At 38.4% G+C, this 19,734-nt stretch overlaps 1 protein-coding gene across 1 annotated transcript in view; it reads right to left on the reverse strand.

Annotated features, from left to right (window-relative positions):
* Positions 1–18,485, reverse strand: part of pax3a (paired box 3a) — a gene marked incomplete at both ends in the record, with an annotated part of 31,165 nt that extends 12,680 nt beyond the window's left edge. The window contains 6 exons of the mRNA XM_079818973.1: positions 729–894; positions 1,526–1,725; positions 16,227–16,370; positions 16,633–16,762; positions 17,325–17,560; positions 18,401–18,485. Of these exons, the coding sequence (XP_079675099.1) occupies positions 729–894; positions 1,526–1,725; positions 16,227–16,370; positions 16,633–16,762; positions 17,325–17,560; positions 18,401–18,485 (961 nt within the window). The remainder of the gene's footprint in view (positions 1–728; positions 895–1,525; positions 1,726–16,226; positions 16,371–16,632; positions 16,763–17,324; positions 17,561–18,400) is intronic.
* Positions 18,486–19,734: the final 1,249 nt, after the last annotated feature.

Consider the following 19,734-nt stretch of genomic DNA (forward strand, 5'->3'; position numbering starts at 1 on the left):
CAAGATCATTTCAGTTTTTAAAGCTGCTAGTTGGCAATTTTATTTCCCTCTGCCAGCACCTAGGGGTGGAAAAATTAGACACAGCTTCTTTGATAAACATCGAGGTGCTATGCTAATACAAATTCCATCCAAATTCATATCTTTGAGCTTCCAAGAACTAAATGAACCAAAAATTGTTTCAGAAACTGTTTCATAAGTGCCGTAGGGATACTATTTGGCAATTTGCATGACTGTTTGAAAGAACTACCATTCAAAAGTTTGGGGTCTGTAAGATTTCTTTAAGTCTCTTCTGCTCACCAAGGCTGCATTTATTTGATCAAAAATACAGTTAAACAGTAATATTTTTGAAACATTGTTACCATTTAAAATTACTTTTTTTTTTTATTTAAATATATATGAAAAAAAACTTTATTCCGGTGGTGGCAAAACTGAATCTTCAGCATCATTACTCCAGTCTTCAGTGTCACATGATCCATCAGAAATCATTATAATATGCTGATTTGGTACTCAAGAAACATGTATTATTATTTTCAATTTTGAAAACTTAATATGATGCTTTTTTTTTTTCAGGAATCTTTTTTCATCATTTAATTGAAATTTGAAACACTGTAAATGTCTTTTGTTCAAGTGAATGCATCCTTGCTGAATAAATGTATTCATTTCTATATATATTTGAATAACCCCAAACTTTTAACCAGTAGTGTATTATTATGCTTTATAGTTCTCACCTTGTGAGATAGATGAGGGAGGGTAAGGGCTGTCCGCCAGCTGATAGGGCTGAAGACTCGACATCGCAGAGGGTGGGAAACCACCAGGTATCAGGTGATTAAACGCCATCAGCTGATTGGCTCCTGCCTGCTTCCTCCAGCGAGCTCTTCGATTACTGAACCAAACCTGCAGGACATGCTTATATTAAACATTCATACACTCAAAAGACTGTTTTTACACACAAACTGGTGCCAAAACATGACACATTTCAGCATGGACTTCCTATCACACTTTATTCAGGGATATGATATTCGACCATGTTATTTTTATAAGAATGTGTTTGTGTGTGTGTGATGAGTTTACACAGGCACTCTTTGTGTGTTCAGTAGCTTGAAGCTTGTTTGGTCTGATTGCGATCAAAACATCTGTGCTCATTAAGCGATGACATCATGTCACGGGTTCTAGTTTAATTGGGTTAGAAGGACTTAATAATAGAGTTTATTAAAAGATTCTGTTTTGGGGCTTTTCTGCCACAGAATACTAGGGTAAAAACAAGAGGTCAGACGTGGCACAAAGAAGCCTGTGTTTATGCGAGTGTGTCATGTGACTTCGGGGCAGGGGTGCAGGGCTAAATGCTGGTAAATTTAGTCTCCCAGTGTAAACCACATTAAAGTTTTTTTAGCAGCGATCCAACTTATGAGAAAGTATGTGTGGAGTTTTTCACAGGCAAAAAAAAAGAGCCAGAGTTGATATGGTCGCGTCATTAACAAAACTTCTACTTGTAAAAGAGTTGGATATTAAAAGTGCATGAATGTACCTGTACTCGTGCCTCTGTGAGTTTAGCTCTCTGAGCGAGCTCTTCTCTGGTGTATATATCAGGGTAATGGGTGCGTTCGAAAGCTCTCTCCAGCTCCTCCAGCTGCTCGGCCGTAAACGTGGTCCGACTGCGCCGCTGTTTCCTCTTTAGTGGCAAACCCGGTTCTGAGTCCACATCTGAGCCCTCATCCGAGTGGCTTGCTACAAAGTAAACATTAAAATGAGATGATTATTGAATAAAGAATAAAACTAGCACTCTGAAAGAGATTTTCATTTATTTCAGCGGAGCGCAAACTTTAAAATGAATTTGGATCTGTTCCTTGCACAAAGCTATTGCATGGCTTCAAAAGAGTTGGAAAATAGTGCAAAAGTTTCTTTTACGATTTATGACACTTTTCACAGCCCCAGTCCATGATAGTTTCATGATATAGAAAAGAGTGATCAGAATGTTTGTATTCCACAGACAAAAGAAAGTCACAGTTTTGGAACAAACCGAAACAAATAAATAATAAATAAAAATAAATAAAAAATAAATAAAATAAAATAATAAACCAAAAATAAAATAAAATAATACATACACAAACATAATAAATAAATAAATAAAATAAAAAGTAAGTAAATGTATACATTTTATAAATCAAAAATAAGTCCGCTAGAAATTGTTTTTGAGCAGCAATACTCTAGAAATGAGGTTGTAGTTTTGATTCACAATGGATGACTAAAATATTTAAATGAAACACATTCTGCATACTGAATATGCAAACATACACATTTAATGTAAAATTTTACAAGATCCAATAAGATTCACAGCATGGCAATTCTGAAATCTGAAAAACGCATTTAAATGCATGTATCACTTTAATCTTTTTATTTTCAGCTAGATAAATTGACCGCAATATTGTTATAAGTTATTTTGTTTCCACCAGCTTAAAATTGAAGGCCAGTATCTCTTACATTTACTCTCACCCAATGCACACGTCACACATCACTCGCTCATATGCAGGTATTATTTCGGGCAAAGTTGGACCGGGTGAGAGGTTCTTTCGTAGCTAATTCAGCAGAAGAGAATGTTAGTGTGAGTGGACTAAAGCTCAGGGAATCTGTACCCAAAGGAGGGGGGCCCTATCAAATGATTAGGCTCCTCAAACTAGCGTGACAGCCAGCTATTGTCCAGTAATACGCCTCGAAAGCCCCCGTCCAGAACTCGCCAACGCCACATCTGCTTCGTCTGACACTAGCCATCTCCTTTCTCTTGTTCGCTCTCTCTTCGATTTTCACCCCCATATGTTTGAAAACACAAAACGTAAAAAGACGCCCAGACTTCGCCAAGCGAAACCGCATCCGCAGATCCTAAAATTAAAACTGCAATTAAAAACGTCCATTAAACTTACTTTACATTAAGTTTCAGTTCAAATTGACCACGTATAATAACCAAAAAAGTAAGGGATATGCAGAAAAAGTAGGATACGCAAAGTGGCAATCGCATTCATTTTTCTTCAGTAATCTATGTGAAAACTCATCTGGACTTCCCAACAGATCTGCAGGTGTATTTCTCTTATAGAAAAAGAAAGCAAACTAGAGAAAGTGTGAAGAAGAGAGAGATAATTCAATGTTTAATTAAAAGTGAAGAGTCACGCAAAGCCAAGCCTTCGGTCTCCACCCTGGAGCCACACAGGAAATGCTACTGCATCTCTCCAGCATCTCACAGGAATTGGATCGGAAAGAGAGACAGGGATGGCTGTCCTTTTCTAGCACTAGAGAAAAGTCTCTTTTTTCATGCCATTTACCCCAAAAGTTTGGACTATTTTGAGTAGACAGCAAAACAGTTTTTTGAGGAAATGGTATCCATCATATCCTTCATACAGAAAGCCCTCAGAGAACTGACTCGCAAATTAGAAAAGCACATAAAAACATGTTATTCTCCCAAAACTAACATCCAGAAAATCAAACCATCAAATCAAGTTTGCAGGGGGCATGAGAAAAAAAAAGAGCAGGAGAGATTCCAAATCATTTTATGATCTGGATACAAGCAAAACATCTCAGTTTTCGGCTTTCCATAATTTACTTTCTATCATTACCGCAGCAAAAAAATTGAATACAAATAAAATAAATAAACTAATAGTAAAATAAAATAAGACTCCCCTTAATTCCCTTGAGTTTCTATCATTGTCACTGCAAACATTTAATAAATAAAAATTAAATAAATAAGCCAGTGTTCCCACAATTCCCTCGAGTTTCTAAAAGTACTGCTGCAAAATAAAATGCTGCAAAAAATAAAGTAAAATTAAATAAAAAAATTAATAAAACAAAAAGTAAATAAGTACAATAAAATAAATAGAAAATAATAAATTGAGTAAGTCTCCCTTCACATAATTCTCTGGATCATTACTGCTGCAAAAAAGTCAAACGCAACAGACTGTAATCTGTAAATTACACTGTTTCATTTGGCTCTTTCTCTCTCGCGCGCTCCCTCTCTCTCTCCCTCTCACTCCATCTCTTTTGGGGAGTTATTTGGCAGTCTTTTGTTGGCCTGTTTAGTGAGAATGGTGACTGAGCTCTTTGGAGTCTGATTTCCACGCTCCATCTGTAGGTTCCATGAGCTCGGTCCGGGCAGCATTGAGGCCCCTGTCACCTGCCTGGCAGGGGGCGGGGGGGGAGGTGGGCACAATGAGGGCTGGACGCAGGGCAATGGGGGCTCCGCAGGGGAACAGCGGGGGGCCGCCCCCGAACCCTTCCTCCTCCACGGCCAGGGGGTTACAGAGGTGGAGGTGGTAGGGGGGGGTGATGGGGAAAGAGCGATATGGAGAGAGTTGGGGGGGGGGGGACAGAAGAAGAAGAGGGGGCCGATCGCTCAATGGCACCTGGGGGACTAGTTTAGTGACTAGAGAGGGGTGTGTGGGAATAGCGATTCTAGTTTAAGATGATAGTCAGCCCCGGTCTCGTCCATCATGTCCATTTACAGCATTGACGTACGCTAAACAGGCACGTCTCCCAAATAATTTATCATTCCATGATTTTCCATGGATTTTTTACAACAAACAGCCATAGATCGGAGTAGAGATTCATTTAACATCATAAACCAGATTCACTCTGAGAATCAGATCAATACAGACAGAAATGGCTCCCATAATTTCCTTTAGAAAAAAAAATTGGATTTTAACAATCTTAAAATATCAAGATTTTTTAAAAATGCATCACAAAAATGCATAGGATTTTCCCAGAATAACCAAAAGCTTCCCATAGGGAGAACAGCATTTGTCAAACAAATCATTTTAGGGGCCGTTTACACACCATTTTCAACTAAAAACGGGAAACTTTTAACGTGTTTTGGCCGTCCATTTTCATGACAACAGCATTTCAAGTGCAAGCGTTATTGTAAAAGATTAAAAACGCAAATTTGCGGAAAAAAATGAACGATATGCGCATGGGTATTACGTGTTCAGTCTATAGACGCTTAGTGTTCCACCAACTATTGGCCAGGCATGAATAATACAGTGTTTGTAGTCGTTTTTCATGGATCCGTGTGAACGGGGATCCTTTAGACAACGTTGTCGCCTGTACATGGAAAAAATGCAAAGAAAAAACGTTTCTCGCTGACATCATCGCTGTCCCGTATTGGAATTGTGTGAAACACTTGTTAAACGGCTCAAAAAGCCACCGAAAAGTTTTGAATTCTAAATAAATCAGGGGTCTTATGACTTGAAAACGTCTCGCCCTGCTAAATGGCAACACTGACAGACTCACCAAAAGATTCAGTCACTGTCCATCAGAATTTCAGCAGGACAGGAAACTCATACTGTGTCCACTTCCCACAGCATACCTGTCCCAATACACCACCGACAGCTCAGCCCATCTATCTTCTCGCCCTCGTGCTCATCTACTCTGCATCTCTTTGACTTTTGACAGAGGTTTTGTCTTTCATCTGCAAAATTTCCATTAAAGCAGACAACTGAAGGTCTAGCTACAATGAGTGATCTGACACACCAAGAACAAGACTGAGGAGGCAAGACAGGTAACTTGTGGACCACTCCACTGGCATTAAAAGTAAAGACAATCCAACCAAATTAAATTATGAAACAACAAACATAAGAACTAGGGGAGTCAACATTTGCTTTGTTGTGTAACTGGAAGGACAATCTACACCTAGAAGTGGGCATGATCTGGATATGGAGGAATTTTATTATAAATGTGTCTAAAATTAGGTAATTAACACAAATAACATTGGGTTTTATTGTATTCATTAAAATAAATAACTAATTACATTCAAAATTAAATTCTGTGGTGAACGCATTGAACTTTCATTGTCAGATTTTTACACCTCTAGACATAAACTAGTGTCTTAAATCATAAAAAGCATAGTATGACCTGCTTTAACTTCACAGTAGTTATGGATAAACATTGCTTAAATATCCCATTAGCTAGAGGACGTGTGGTAGTTTTGGAGCTTCTAAACACAGGAAGAGTCATCAGTTGGTCTATTGTTATTTAGTGAGCGTTAATTCATGATACCAGCGCATGGTGCCTCTCGCTCACACATCAGATTTATATTCCTCTCACACACAGGACAAACCCCACAAACCTGCAGCCTGCCAGCTACACACAGCATTTATCAGTGCACTCGAGAAAAGAGAGCGAGAGAGAGAGAAATGAGTGCTCTACTGAATGAACTCCGTAGCATTTGGATGGACGTTAAAGTGGATGTGGTGAATTCCAGGCATAATCACAGAGAAACAAGAGAAGGCTGCAAAACAGAAGCCAAAATGACGCAAAGCAAATGCAGCTTTGTGCAAAACTCGAAGGGAGTTTTGTTGACTTTAAAATGATGGATTTGAAAACCCAGAGGAAAACTATTGCTCAAAGCTTGCTAATTTCATAGCTCAACAGACTCGAGTTCTCAGCAATGTTTCATTTAAAGGGACACACCACCCAAAAATGAATGTTCTGTCACCCTCACCCTCGTGCCATCAAACTTGTGGAACACAAAAGAAGATATTTTGAAGAATCTTGGGAACCAAACACCATTGGAACCCATTGATTTCCATTGCATGGACTGAAAAAAAAAACTGTTTTTGTTCCACAGAAGAAAAAGTCATACAGGTTTAAAACCTGAGGTGGACTATCGCTTTTATCATCACGTACTCACCCTTGTTTCAAACCTGTATGAGTTCCTTTCTTCTGTGGAACAGAAAAGAAGATTTTTTAAAGAATGTTGGTAATCAAACAGTTGACGATTGACTTCCATAGTAGGGGAAAAAAATACTATGGAAGTCAATGGCTACCAACATTCTTTAAAACATCATCTTTTGTGTACAACAGAAGAAAGAAACTCGTACATGTTTGGCACAACATGAGGGCGAGTAAATGATGACAAAATGTTCCTTTTTGGGTGAACTATACTTTTAAATGATCAACTTCGTCTCAGATGCTTCTCCAAATGTTTTTTATAAATAAGAACAATAACCCGAAGAACATGGAACAATAGTCTTGGAAGAATTTGAGGAGAAACATTTGAGTTCTTTTAGCCTGGTATCCCATCTGAGTATGGTTTGAGACATTTTTGGGGTCTTATCTGCCTCATGTGAGATTACTGGAGTGTTTTTCCCCAGGAGAAACGGACTCCACTCGCTGAAGAAATTGAGATTTGAAAAAGATCTCCTTTGTGATTTTTCTACAGGAAAGTCAGGTTGGTAACTCTAATACAACACGCACTTTGACACGCAAACAAAGCCGCAAAAACAAAGAGAGATAAAGTGAAAGTAAACACAGGGATGCTGGAGCGAGAGCACCGGAGTCCACAGACGACCATCTGGGCAGTTTATAGCTCCTGGTAGGGGAGAGTCTTCTCCTCCTCAGGGGCTGTTAAATGGTTGGGTAATTGAGCTCGTGACATGTGTTCCCCAAACAAAACAAAAGAGAGAAGAGACAAATGAAGCATTTATTTGCAGCGTGGAGGAGTGCTGGCCCTTTCAGCCCGCGCCCCAGCCAGCCACTGGTGAGTGAATTAAAGAGTATATAGAATCCCAGCAGATGTAGGGAGAAGAATGGTTAACGGAACGATCACGACTCCATCTGGGGTTGGCATTTTGTTAAGAGGGAGGAGCAGGGAGTCACTCAACTCGCTAAAGAGCCACGACCCCAGCAGCTGCCCCGAGAGAAACCGAGCGAGAGAGACAGAGAGGTAGACGGAGAAAGAGAGACAAAGAGGAAAAGAGCACATTTGAAAGATCATTTTTAACCTTGCAGGTGGACTAAAACATGACCGGACACTTTTGGACAGTATCATCCTTGAAATGTGACTAACCGCTAACTGTGCTTATTGTTATCATGGTCCTGAAAAATATCAGGGGCGGAGCTTGCCTGTTGCCTATATGGGTGCAAATGATCCAAAAGTTATGAAACCTACACTAAAATGGCCTGGAATTGCTCATATCACATACATGTATTACCTATATCATTATATAATAAGTCATTATATCAATATTGTTCAAACGTTTAGGGTTAGTAAGATTTTATTTTAATGTTGAAATAAGTCTCTTATGCTCACCATGGCTGCATTTATTTGATAAAAAAAAAAAAACTGAAGTAAAAACTGAAATATTATTGCAATTTAAAATAACTGCTTTCTATTTGATTATATTTTAAAATTTAATTTATTCCTGCGAATCTGAATTTCAGCATCATTACGCCAGTCTTCATTGTCACATGATCCTTCAGAAATCATTCTAATATGCTGATTTACTGCTCAATAAACTCTCTTATTATTATTATTAATGTTGAAAACAGTTTTGCTGCTAAATTTTTTGTGTGAAAACCGTAATATTTTAGTGCTGGGCAATCGATTAATCGCGATTAATCACATCCAAAATAAAAGTTAATGTTTACATAATATATGTGTGTGTGTGTACTGTGTATAATTATTATGAATATATAAATACACACACATGCATGTATATATTTAATAAAAATATGTTATATTTACATATAAGATAAATTATATACATATATATATATACACACAGTATATACATGCAAATATTTCTTAAATATATACATGAAGGAGTGTGTATTTATATATACATAATAATTATACACAGTACACACACATATATTATGTAAACACAAACTTTTATTTTGGATGCGATTAATCGCGATTAATCGATTGCCCAGCACTAAAATATTTATAAATGTCTATCTTTTTGTTCAATTTAATGAATGCTTGCTGAATAAAAGTATTCATTTTGTTAAAAAAATAAAAATAGTACTGACCCCAAACTTTTGAACACTAATGTAATAAATAAATACATAAAATATATGATGGTTAGCCAGTGATTTTTTTAAACTGTTGTTCTGTGTATTAAAAAGAAATACGTTAAGATCCATTTTTGGAGATGGACACAAGGAACATAAAGGAGGGATGCTGAGGCATTATGGTTTCCCAGCATGCTTTGCTCATTATGATGTCAGAACAGGACAGAGGTGCCTGTTGCAGCATGGAATCGCTCCCAACAACGGGACAAAGCCAAAACGCAGCACCCACGCAGTGCTTGCGCCGCAGGAACACACACCACATGCTCCTAAATATATGCACGCTCATTACATTGACATCACGTTATATTTACGCATGCTTTTGTACCGAACATGCACATATTGAGTAAGCCATTACTGGGACAGGTATAGGTCACATGCTAAGCTGACAAAATGACACTAAATATCCCATGATAACTGCAGACACATTGGGCAAACTATAGACCTCACCTCTCATCATACAAAACACATTATCTTTGATATTAGAATTATATTATATTAGAAATAATCAAATGGTTTATGCTTAAAATAATCATGTTTTATGTTTATGCTTAATATAATAGTATTTAAAAAATAATAATTATATGAAATATGTATAAAATATATTTTTTATAATATTAAAAAAGACTAAATTCAATATGAATGCTCTAAAAAATCTGATATATTATGCCATTTTTCTTCTCTTTGCTTTGGGGATATTTAGATTTTTTTTTACTCAAAAAATAATATATATACACTGATTAAGAATTGGATTTGTTACATTGTTTCTGAATGATATATTCAAATTTTCTGTGGAAAAAGATGCTAAACAGCACATCTAAAACACAGTATAATGCAACCATTTAATGCAAATCAGTTCTCCTTTGTGTTCTTTAGTTTCAAAGCGTTTATTGGCCATCATAGAGAGTCTGTTACCTGTCACACTGAACAAACACATTATTTTAACCCGCACTTCCAACAGAGAGGGAGTTTGCACAGCCACTGACCCAGGACTCCCCCTTGACCCTGCCCAGCCACATCTCACCCTCTCTGGGGTACGAATAAGAGACTGACAGTCCTATGCAATGCCCTAATTCAAATACACTCAAAAGTTTGGTTTCAGCAGGAACTTGGTAACCACACTAAGTAGGTAAAACGTCTTGTGTTTCTTAAAACAACAGCTAATATGCACCACGTTCTGAAAAAAAAACGTTATAATTAGAACCAAAAAGGGTTTTATAGCCTAATGCCAAAAGGAACATATTTAAAATATTAAATCGATGCAACATCAAGTTTTTTAAACCAACAAAATCCCACTGAGTGAACTTAACCTAATTCTTGAAATGAATACGGGCATTTGTTTAATCTAAAGCGCTTTGAAGAAACATAGAAGAACCTTCATTTTTAGATTTCAAAGGCTGTGATGCGACATAAACGATGAATTATGAAACATAAGCGTGTAATGCATAAGAAACACTTTCAGTTTCAGACGTGGCATTGTAAAATGACAGTGTTTCCCTGCGAATTTTTTACTCATTAAACTCCCTTTTTAAAATGATGTAAACCGGCGAAGACAACAGTTGGAACACGTTTGGAGCTCAATTTGACAGTCTTCTGTAAATTCTCCAAAACCAAATGAATTCTGTCTGAAACAAATCAGAAATTGCACGTTTGAGTTGGTGCTCGTCTAAGTTACATGAAGTAGAGAAAGTGAGCTAACAATGGTCCACTGTAGAAGCTGGAAGTCATAAGGCTTCCAGAACAACGAGAGAACTCGGCTCATTCAAGCTTTTAGTCATCTCAACATGATTCTGCCGTCGTTTCTTACAGATTCCCACTCTCTCTGTGTGTTTTTATCTCCCTCTCTCTCTCTCTCTCCCTCTCTCACCAGCATCATTTGGCAGTTAAGAAGTGAATTTCCTCAAGTTAAGTGATTGACAACGGCGTCTAGCTCTTCTCAATTAACTGCCTCATTGTGAGTCTTTATGGCAAGGCCCCTGAAACCCTCGACCTCTCCTTTCCCCTCCTTTTCATCGCTCCTTTGCCAGAGTTTCACTCACTCAAACACTTGCAAGGAAACAGAGAGCTCTATTCGGCGAGGAGCCCCTATTCTCATTGACCTTCTATTGCTCACTTTTTCTTTTGGACACTTCAAACCGTCTTTGAGAAGAGAGGAGTGGAAGAGGAGTCCATCAGTCGCTAGGGGCTGGTCCGGGTTTGACCCCGCACCCCCACTTCAAAGATGCTTCGCATTCATTAATTGTTCTTTGAATTAATATTTGAGGATCACAATGCTGGTGCCAGCGTATAAAGCGGACCTAATGAAGCATACAGGCCGCATTCACTTGGAGATAAGCTTGGTGCGACCGCGTGCATGCGTGTTTTCTTCCTTTGCGTGCCACTTTGAAATCAAATGGAATGACATCATGTGGAAATGATGCACGGTCTAGGTCGTTTCTGAGAACGCCACGAAAACGTGCGAATACGACAACGACGGCCCTTAGTCGAAAGACGTTTCATCTTTAGCGCCGCTTGATGTTCGGATAACTTGACGCGATCCGTAACCGCGATAAACTCGGAGAGAGAAGGGCGAAGATTGTTGGGTTTCAAGGAACTGCTGAATAAAAGGCAGATGATTGCTCATCTCCATTGCCGCAGGGCCCCGGAATCATGACTGAGGAACATTCCAGCAGAGAGAGAGAGAAGAAGAACCCTTGTTTATTGATCGAAGGGGGCAGATCTCAAAAGAATGTATAAAATTAGACCCCCACAAGCCAGATATGGCTATGGTTGCCCATCTGTGGTCCAATTTTGGACAAATACATCTGGCTGTACAGCTAAGAGTACAATTGCGGTTGCGGGAAGAAGAAAAAAATAGTTCCAAAAATATCTGTTTATTATTGAGTGACACAGCTGTCTGTTTTTGCAGGGCATCTTTTGCTCTCTCTCCACCCTTTTCTTTTGCGCTGGTATCCAGTCAGCAAAGCAGGCAAAAGCCCTATTTTATTTACACAAACAAAGTCCTCCTTGCTTTCTCAGACAAAGGCAGCTGAATCTTTCATGTGTTGTCATTGCTTGATTCTCTCTGTCCTCCTGGCTATTGGCCTGCTGGGAGACAATGAGCCCAGGAGAAAAGCAGCAGATTGTTGGAATGCAGCTCAATGAAACTAATTATTACATGTTGACTGCGTTCACCATGGCACGTCTGAAAGCACTAAGCTCATTCAATTGGCCTCCACGGGACTCCCTTTCAAAAAAACTTGATCCCTTTGACTGTTTGTATTTCGGAGTTTTCTTTTTCGCCTGCCGTGAATGAGAATCTGTGAGAGAGGGGCCGTGGCTCTTTGATGACTTTAGTTACTTTTAATTAGCTAAATGAGGCTCGAGGATTGTCAGTTTTCCCAAAGTTAATGGTATAGGGAAAAGGAGGGGATGTGCTCAGGCAAACACAGCATTGTGGGAGAAGTTTTATCGATTCACTTACGACGCCAGGCGCTAGAACCGTGATTTGACATTTCAAAAAAAAATAATGTTTGGAAAGTTTTAGCTTTCATTTCATGAACTGAAGTCGTTATCATATTTTCAACCCAAACAAGAGAGGAGCCAAGACGGATCCAATAATTTTAGGGGAGGAAAGCCAACTGATGAAAAATATGATTTTATATTTAAAAAAAAAATAAAAATAGAATGATTTCTGAAGGATCATGTGACACTGAAGACTTTGCATCACAGGAATAAATAACATTTTAAAATATAACCAAATAGATAAGTTATTTGTAGTTATAAGTTATTATTATAAATTGTAATAATATTTCTATTTTTACAGATTTTTTTGTCAGATAAATGCAGCCATGGTGAGCACTTATTTCAACATTTAAAAAAAGCTCATTTAAATAACAATTACAAGAAAAATCTAATTATTACAGGGAAATAAATCTATATGTTTGCTCTGAGCCTCATCAAACAACGTTCGAAAAACATCTTTTGAAGTGTATGCTCAATCCCGTATTAGTAAGCAATGGTTCTCTACTCTGCCTTTTCCCAGACAAATAAATCTGAAGGGGCCTTTGCTTTGATCTCAAGCCTTTAAGGGGCCCAACAATAGGTTTTGAAGGAGCAGGGGCCCAGAGCCTACACACCCCTCTTACCCGACAACTATAGACTCAGCAAACACGTACTTAATCAATATTTGGCTAGAGAACACCCTCTTGATTCTGAAAACACCCTTTTGAGATTTTAACTGAGTACCGAATAGGAAAAAACAACAACTCCCACAAGCAGGGAGGAGAGAGTGAAATACAGCCAGCGCAGAATCAGCCCACTGCAAACAAACGGACGAGAGTGAATGGAGAGAGGAGAAGTTTACAGTGTGTCAATGGAGATCAGGACTCATTGAGTTTTATGATGTAGACACATCTACATGTGAATAAAAGCCAGAGGTGATTGATCCTTCTAGGAAAACAAAAACATTAACGGGGCTTTCAAAAGGCTGTTTTCCTTTCTCCTTTACCCTTGCGCTTCCTTTCTTTCATTCACTGTTTTGTTCTTTCTTTCTTTTTTTTCAATGCAGATATAGACATCTAACTAACTTTGTTGCAAGTCCAGATTTAAATGCATGCAAATACAAGCTTCTAATGCTTTAGCCCTAAAAAGTTGTTTTAAGTTTTAAAAATTAACTTATCACAGTAGATTTCTGGCAGATAAATCACAAATAATTTTAGTGTGCTTGGGTTAAGTGTAATAAAACATGGGGTGGGTGGGGAAAGTCTGCAAATAGCACAACTGTAACACCATAACGCAATCAAGCAGAAATGCATGTTGAGAGGCAACAAACCCTTAACAAATCAGCAACATTGTGATTCATAAACACACATTTTTTTCATTTTTGCGTTAGTTTGTTTAACTGGAATACTCCACAATCTAAAGACAATCTAGCTATCATGAAGCTGAACTAATGACTAAACCAACTTTGAGTTTACTTCTCTCTAGTTTTTCTTAACGCAGCCAGGTTTTAGCAGTGCATTCGCAATGTTGTGCGTTTCAAAAGTTCATATCAATCATCCATCTCCAAACAACAACAACAACAACATATCGACAGTCGTTTGTTAAACTAATTACCAACTGATCTGTATTCGTGATGGCGGTGCTGGAAAAGAGAGAAGGAAAAGGCCAGGGAGGAATGAATGCGCGCCCCGGGCGGAGAGGAAGGGGGCGGGTTTTTGTCCTGAGATGAAAGTGGGGAGGAATAAAGGGCTCGATTTAATCTACTAGAAAAGGTTTTCATTGCAATGACTGAGTATAATGTGCGCCAATTGTAGCGCGGCCCATGACGCGGGGTGATCCGGCTTGCGCGCACCGAGCTCAGAGTTTCTCTCTCCCCACTTGACATCTAGAACAAACTCCACTGCGCAAGAATTTCAGGCCTGTGGGGGTTAGAAAAACGCGCTGCCTGTATCAATTTCCAAGTTAATACATACAATTTCTTCTTCAACTGGGGAAATGGGTTTTGCCTCGAGGCTATCGCCTGTGTGAATGTTAAAGATTTTCATGATATTTTGACACGTTGTTTTGACATTTGAGTGTCACTAATTAAATTTCCATGAAAAAAAATGCTGCTTTATTCACCAATTAGGGTTAGCTAACGAATTACTATTTGTGTGAACCTTTCAGTTTTCGCGGCGTTATCGTGTAGCAACACGTTAGCAATGTTAGCCGTGTCAACCGTCAGTCAGTAAAGCATTTTAAACAAGCAAGATTGTAACCACAAAAACGTTTTTAATTATATCTGTGATTTTTGAGTGTCACTAATTAAAGTTCCATGAAAACATGGAGTTTAATTTGACCTAGCTACTAAATTAGCTTATCTGCGAATTTTTCTGCGATTTTCGCGGCGTTATCGTGTCAGCCGTGTTAACCGTCAGTAAAACATTTTAAACAAGCAAAATTAAGCATAAAAACGTTTTTATGATAGGCTTACCTGTGATTTGTAGCCTACTTTTTTTTTTTATTATTATCTGAGAGTAGCCTAGGCTAGCTACTTCTGATTTGTCGATATCCGATGCTAGGAAAGCGCAAGAAGGGCGAAAATATATGAATAGCCTACTTCCTCATGTGAACTCGTAATCTTGCTTTTATGGTTACTGAAAAAGATTGTTAAACAGCATATAAAGAATACATTTCAGTCATCAACCTATAGGCGTTTTGACATCTTTTGGGAGGTTCATAACTATGGGGGTCAATTCAAACTCCCATTAACCTACCTACTTATTTACTTGTTTTATATAAAAGGCTAGGCCTATTGTGTTAAAAAGTATAAATAGCCTGTAGGCCTATTGCGCGTTTTTACTTGAAACAGTAGCTATCGAACAAGGAATTCCATAGGCTAAAAAATAGCTTATTTAAACGTGAAACATTTTAAGGCATCAAACTGAAAATTCACATCATGATCAACAAGTGTTAATTTGAAATGCTTAAACATGAAAACATCCTAAAATTAAGCATAACCTCCAAATGTTGTTGACGTCGTTTTTTGAGGTGAAAGGGAAAATTCCAAGACATGATCTAGCTAAAAATGGACACATTATTCAGGCCTCGAAGTCTATAAAACACTTCTGAGTCGGGACTACGGCCATTCGTGAATAATTCATCTCTCATTGCCCGTCCATAATGTCCTCTCTGCACCTTTTGTTGGACCGTTTTTTCTTCCTTTCTTTCCAAATTTTGAAAAGCTTGGAGTCTTTTGTCAGGACCAAGCTACTGCTAGGCCGAGCTTTGTCCTGGGGAAACTGAAGCGTGAGTCTCATGGACTCTTTCGCTTTTGTTTCCCAAGTTCATCCTCAAGTGTCCGATTGTGCACCGCAGGAGCGTCTTTTAGTGAACGCTATTCTTGGACAAATGTTTGATTTACTGATTCGGCCAGTTTCACTCCAGGAACGTCTCGTTTTAGGAGGTTAATCTCCGATGCTCCTCAATTCAGTTTCAATGAGTTTAAGGAAAGACAAAAAAAAAAAAACCCGCTAAAATATTCTGAAGGCAATGGCCATTTTTCCCATCAATCTATTGAGTATTTGGTGCCAAAAGATTCAAAGTGAATCATTAATAGCGATATTCAATCGGGCGGGAAAAAATAACTAAATAAAAACATTAGGCCTATACATGTGCTTATGACATTCATGCACTTCCAAATAGACCTGCGCTTTTGTCAAAAAATTTAAAATAGCCTATTGTCTCAACAGAACATATATTACCACGATAGCCTATTAATAATAACCTGCGTGATTGTTTTCATTATTATTATAGTTATTATTAGGAAGAAGAGGAACATACACAATAAATGTTTTCTATCTGTTATAAAAGTAAACCCATGTGCTCATCTCAAATCCGCAAGGGAAAAAATAATAAAACTCGTCAGAACTTACATCTGTCGCCGAGAATCCCGTCGATGCTGTGTTTGGCTCGTCTTTCGTTTTCCTCGATCTCCCTTTTTTCCACTTCATCATCATCCTCATCCTCATCCCCGTTTCCACCAAATTTACAGCGCAGCATGCGGCTGATGGAACTCACTGCGGAGAGACAAGAAAAGCGCCATGAAATGACATCACAGAATTGCACTTGTTGAATGTTTAAACGCTTGAAAATGCGCGGGTATAAAATGTAAATGCTTAACACGATGCATTTAGTATATCATTTTATTGGGATGTTTTAAAGTCACAAACCATCTGTGTTGTTTTATTTTTTTCTATTTCAAGCAACAGGTGTGGTAGCCTAAGCAATATCTTAAAAACACGAAGTAAACTGCAGAGATTGACAGATAAAGTTCAGTACCTGAGGGCACGTTATTTCGGTCGCAGATTCCATCTTTCAGAAGTTTATCCCGAATCTCCCAGCTGAACATCCCTGGATTCTCCCTCTTGTATTCTTCGATTTTCTTTTCCACGTCGGGAGTTGTGCTCTGCTTTTATTACAAATGTAACACGGTCATTTATTTCATTTATATATATAGATATAATTTTCTAAAACAATTTTAAAATATATAACAACAATTTATCCAATGTATGGATCAAATAATCAGTTTGCATTTAGTTTTGAGAAGTTTATAACATGTTTATTCCCCGGCCGTCATTAAACGAGGAGGTGGGATATATTGTGTTTTGTAAAACAACAGTAAATTGCACTTAGAATTTAGCGTTTTACAGACTCATGAAAGAACTTATTATTCTCTAATTCTTTAAGAAATCATATGCATTGGTGCTTCAAAAGACCCAAAGACAAATCAACTGATCTGAAGAACATTTTTGGCTAACTAGAACCATACAAATTGGTTTTATTTATTTATTTGCTGAACCTATATATAGGCCTAGATGAGAACCATTAAATACATATTATGTACACTGTAAAGCAATGGGCACAACAACGAAAAAATACCAAACATGTGTTAATTCAAAACTCTTAATTTCCAAAACTCCATGCACACAGTTAAATGTGAAACTAGTGTGAACCTATACATTATGTCCTACCTTGGGTTTACTGCCACCAATAGCACCGGGCCGAATGGATCCGGTCTCCTGGTACCTGCATAAAATTTTGGACACGCATCCGTGCGAGACGCGCAGCTGTCGGGAGATGACGCACGGTCGTATCCCGTGATGGGCCATCTCTACTATCTTGTGGCGGATGTGATTGGGCAGAGGGCGTCCGTTTATGAAGACTCCACCGAGTTGGTTCACGCGGCCCTGACCTAACGGCGTGGAGACTGCAGTAAGAGGAGGAAAAGTCAGTGACTGACACTGTATGTGATTTCCTTGGGACAAAAATTGAAAATATAATCAGCACGACAGCGGTATGTTCTTTCCTATGATACAAATAGCTAGCCTACATATAACAACAACAATGAAACTACAACTAATTGCCTACCAATAACAAATGATAATACTACTAGCTACTAATAAAAAATGCGTTGGCCGTTTGGCCAAAAAAATACAATTAATGACAATAATTTGCAAATATGTTACTTTTTTATATAGCCAGTATACAAGTATTTAAAAGTATATAAAAGCTGTACAGTTTTATATAGTTAATATTTTATATAGGCCTAGGTTAAAACACTTTATTTTACAGCGTCATTGTTAGATATATTGCATGTTACTGTAGCAATAACTATGAATTATGCATAATTACATGCAACTAACCCTAAACCTAATCCTATAGTAAGTACAATGTAGTTACTCAATATTACTCTGTAAATGTATAATTACATTGTAACAAAGACACCTTCAAATAGTGTAACCCAAAGTTTTTATAACTAAATATTAAATAAATTTCATTACACAGTCTAGGCCTACACTTAATGTTTTTCACTGTACAAAACGTCCACCGTTATGTTGCTTGTTCTTTGTTTTGTTTCAGCTTGCACGCCATAAATAAATTAAACCCAAGTTTTCAATGCGCGTTTACATTTTTACAATGTAGCCTAATTTTAAATATTCAGGCCTATAATGTCACTTTTCTTCTCAAGTGCATCAGATCAAATCTGTCTTGTGAAGAACCAACTCTGTGAATGCATCTAAGCTCGGGCTGTGTAGGAACACCTTACCTTCCAAGGAATAGCCTCCTCTCGGGTAGTTTTGGGGCGGCGTGGGGCGCATCATCCTGGAAATGCCCCCCGCTAATGCGGTCATATCTCCTCTGCACGAAAGAAACGGGTGCACGAGCACTTGATAGAAGAAGTGAAGTTATCCAAACGAGAAGCACTGATCGGCAAGTGTCAGTGGACTGTTGAAGTAACAAGTCTTCAGTTGAAAACGAAAAGTCAACTTCAAAAGTCAAAGCGTCGCTGCCAATCCTCTGTAGTTAATCACGGATATCCAGGTTTTCTCAAAGCGGTTTGGAAGATAAAACTCTCAGAGCTTCAGTTCCGTTGTTGTTGACACACTTGTTGTTGTGGATTGAAACGGTGATCAGTGGCGAAACATTTTATCAGTTGTTGAGTTGTTGGCTCCTTCTACCCATCGAGGACTGTGATTGGTCAAGGAGGGAGGGTCCAAAGACCTGGGAAAGCCTTCTGATTGGTCCAAATCTCGAAACTTTCTTGAGCCATGACCTCGGGAGTTCAAGGGGATGTGTCACTGATAACACCCTCACACATAAACTGTGATGCCGAGAGCAATCTGGAAGATAATTCAGGCGTTTTCTTAAATCATTTCATTTCATTTCAATAACATTTCATTTTCTTGAATGCTGTGGTTTGGAGCCACTCGAGCGTTCCGGGAAGTCCTCCAAACAAACTTAGACAATTTGGATGTTTTGCTTATCAAAATGATCGTTAATTGAGGCTCCAAGACATTAAATGGAAGTGTCAGATAAGGGAGACATCTAAAATGATCTGGGGCGAGTTGGGAAGCTTTCTAGAACAAAGTTGGGAAACACTGCAGAGTTGCTCCATTATGCGTTCTTCTGCCTCAACCGTTTTTATTATCTATTGGTATTGAGCAGATAAAAACTCTTCAGACCCCACATTTTAAGTAAAAACCCAAAAGCTGCACAGCACAGAGGTATTTATTGTATGCGTGTGGACAGTAGAGTCTCTCCAGAATGAAAGGAGCGGCTCGCGGGGGTCTCAGCAGGGTATGACGCCGAGAGTGCCGTAAAAGCTGTCTGTGGAGACGAATACAATTGTGAAGAAGCGTTATTTATAACGCAGAGACATTCAATATAGCCATCCATCCCACTCATTCTCTTGCATTAGTCCGCATTTCTCTCTCACGCGCACTCAACTCTCTCCATCTCACGTGCTCCTCCTCTGTTCCCCGCAGTCACTGAAGTTCCTTTTCTTTGCAGGAGCTCAATGAGAACCTCGCGTCAGTCAAAAGGTCCCCGTTCATTCAGAGAGACCCCTGGTCAATCAAACAGAAAAAAAAAAGAAAAAAA

Source organism: Gobio gobio (genome assembly GCF_949357685.1).
Source record: "Gobio gobio genome assembly, chromosome: 6".
Classification (NCBI taxonomy): domain Eukaryota; kingdom Metazoa; phylum Chordata; class Actinopteri; order Cypriniformes; family Gobionidae; genus Gobio; species Gobio gobio.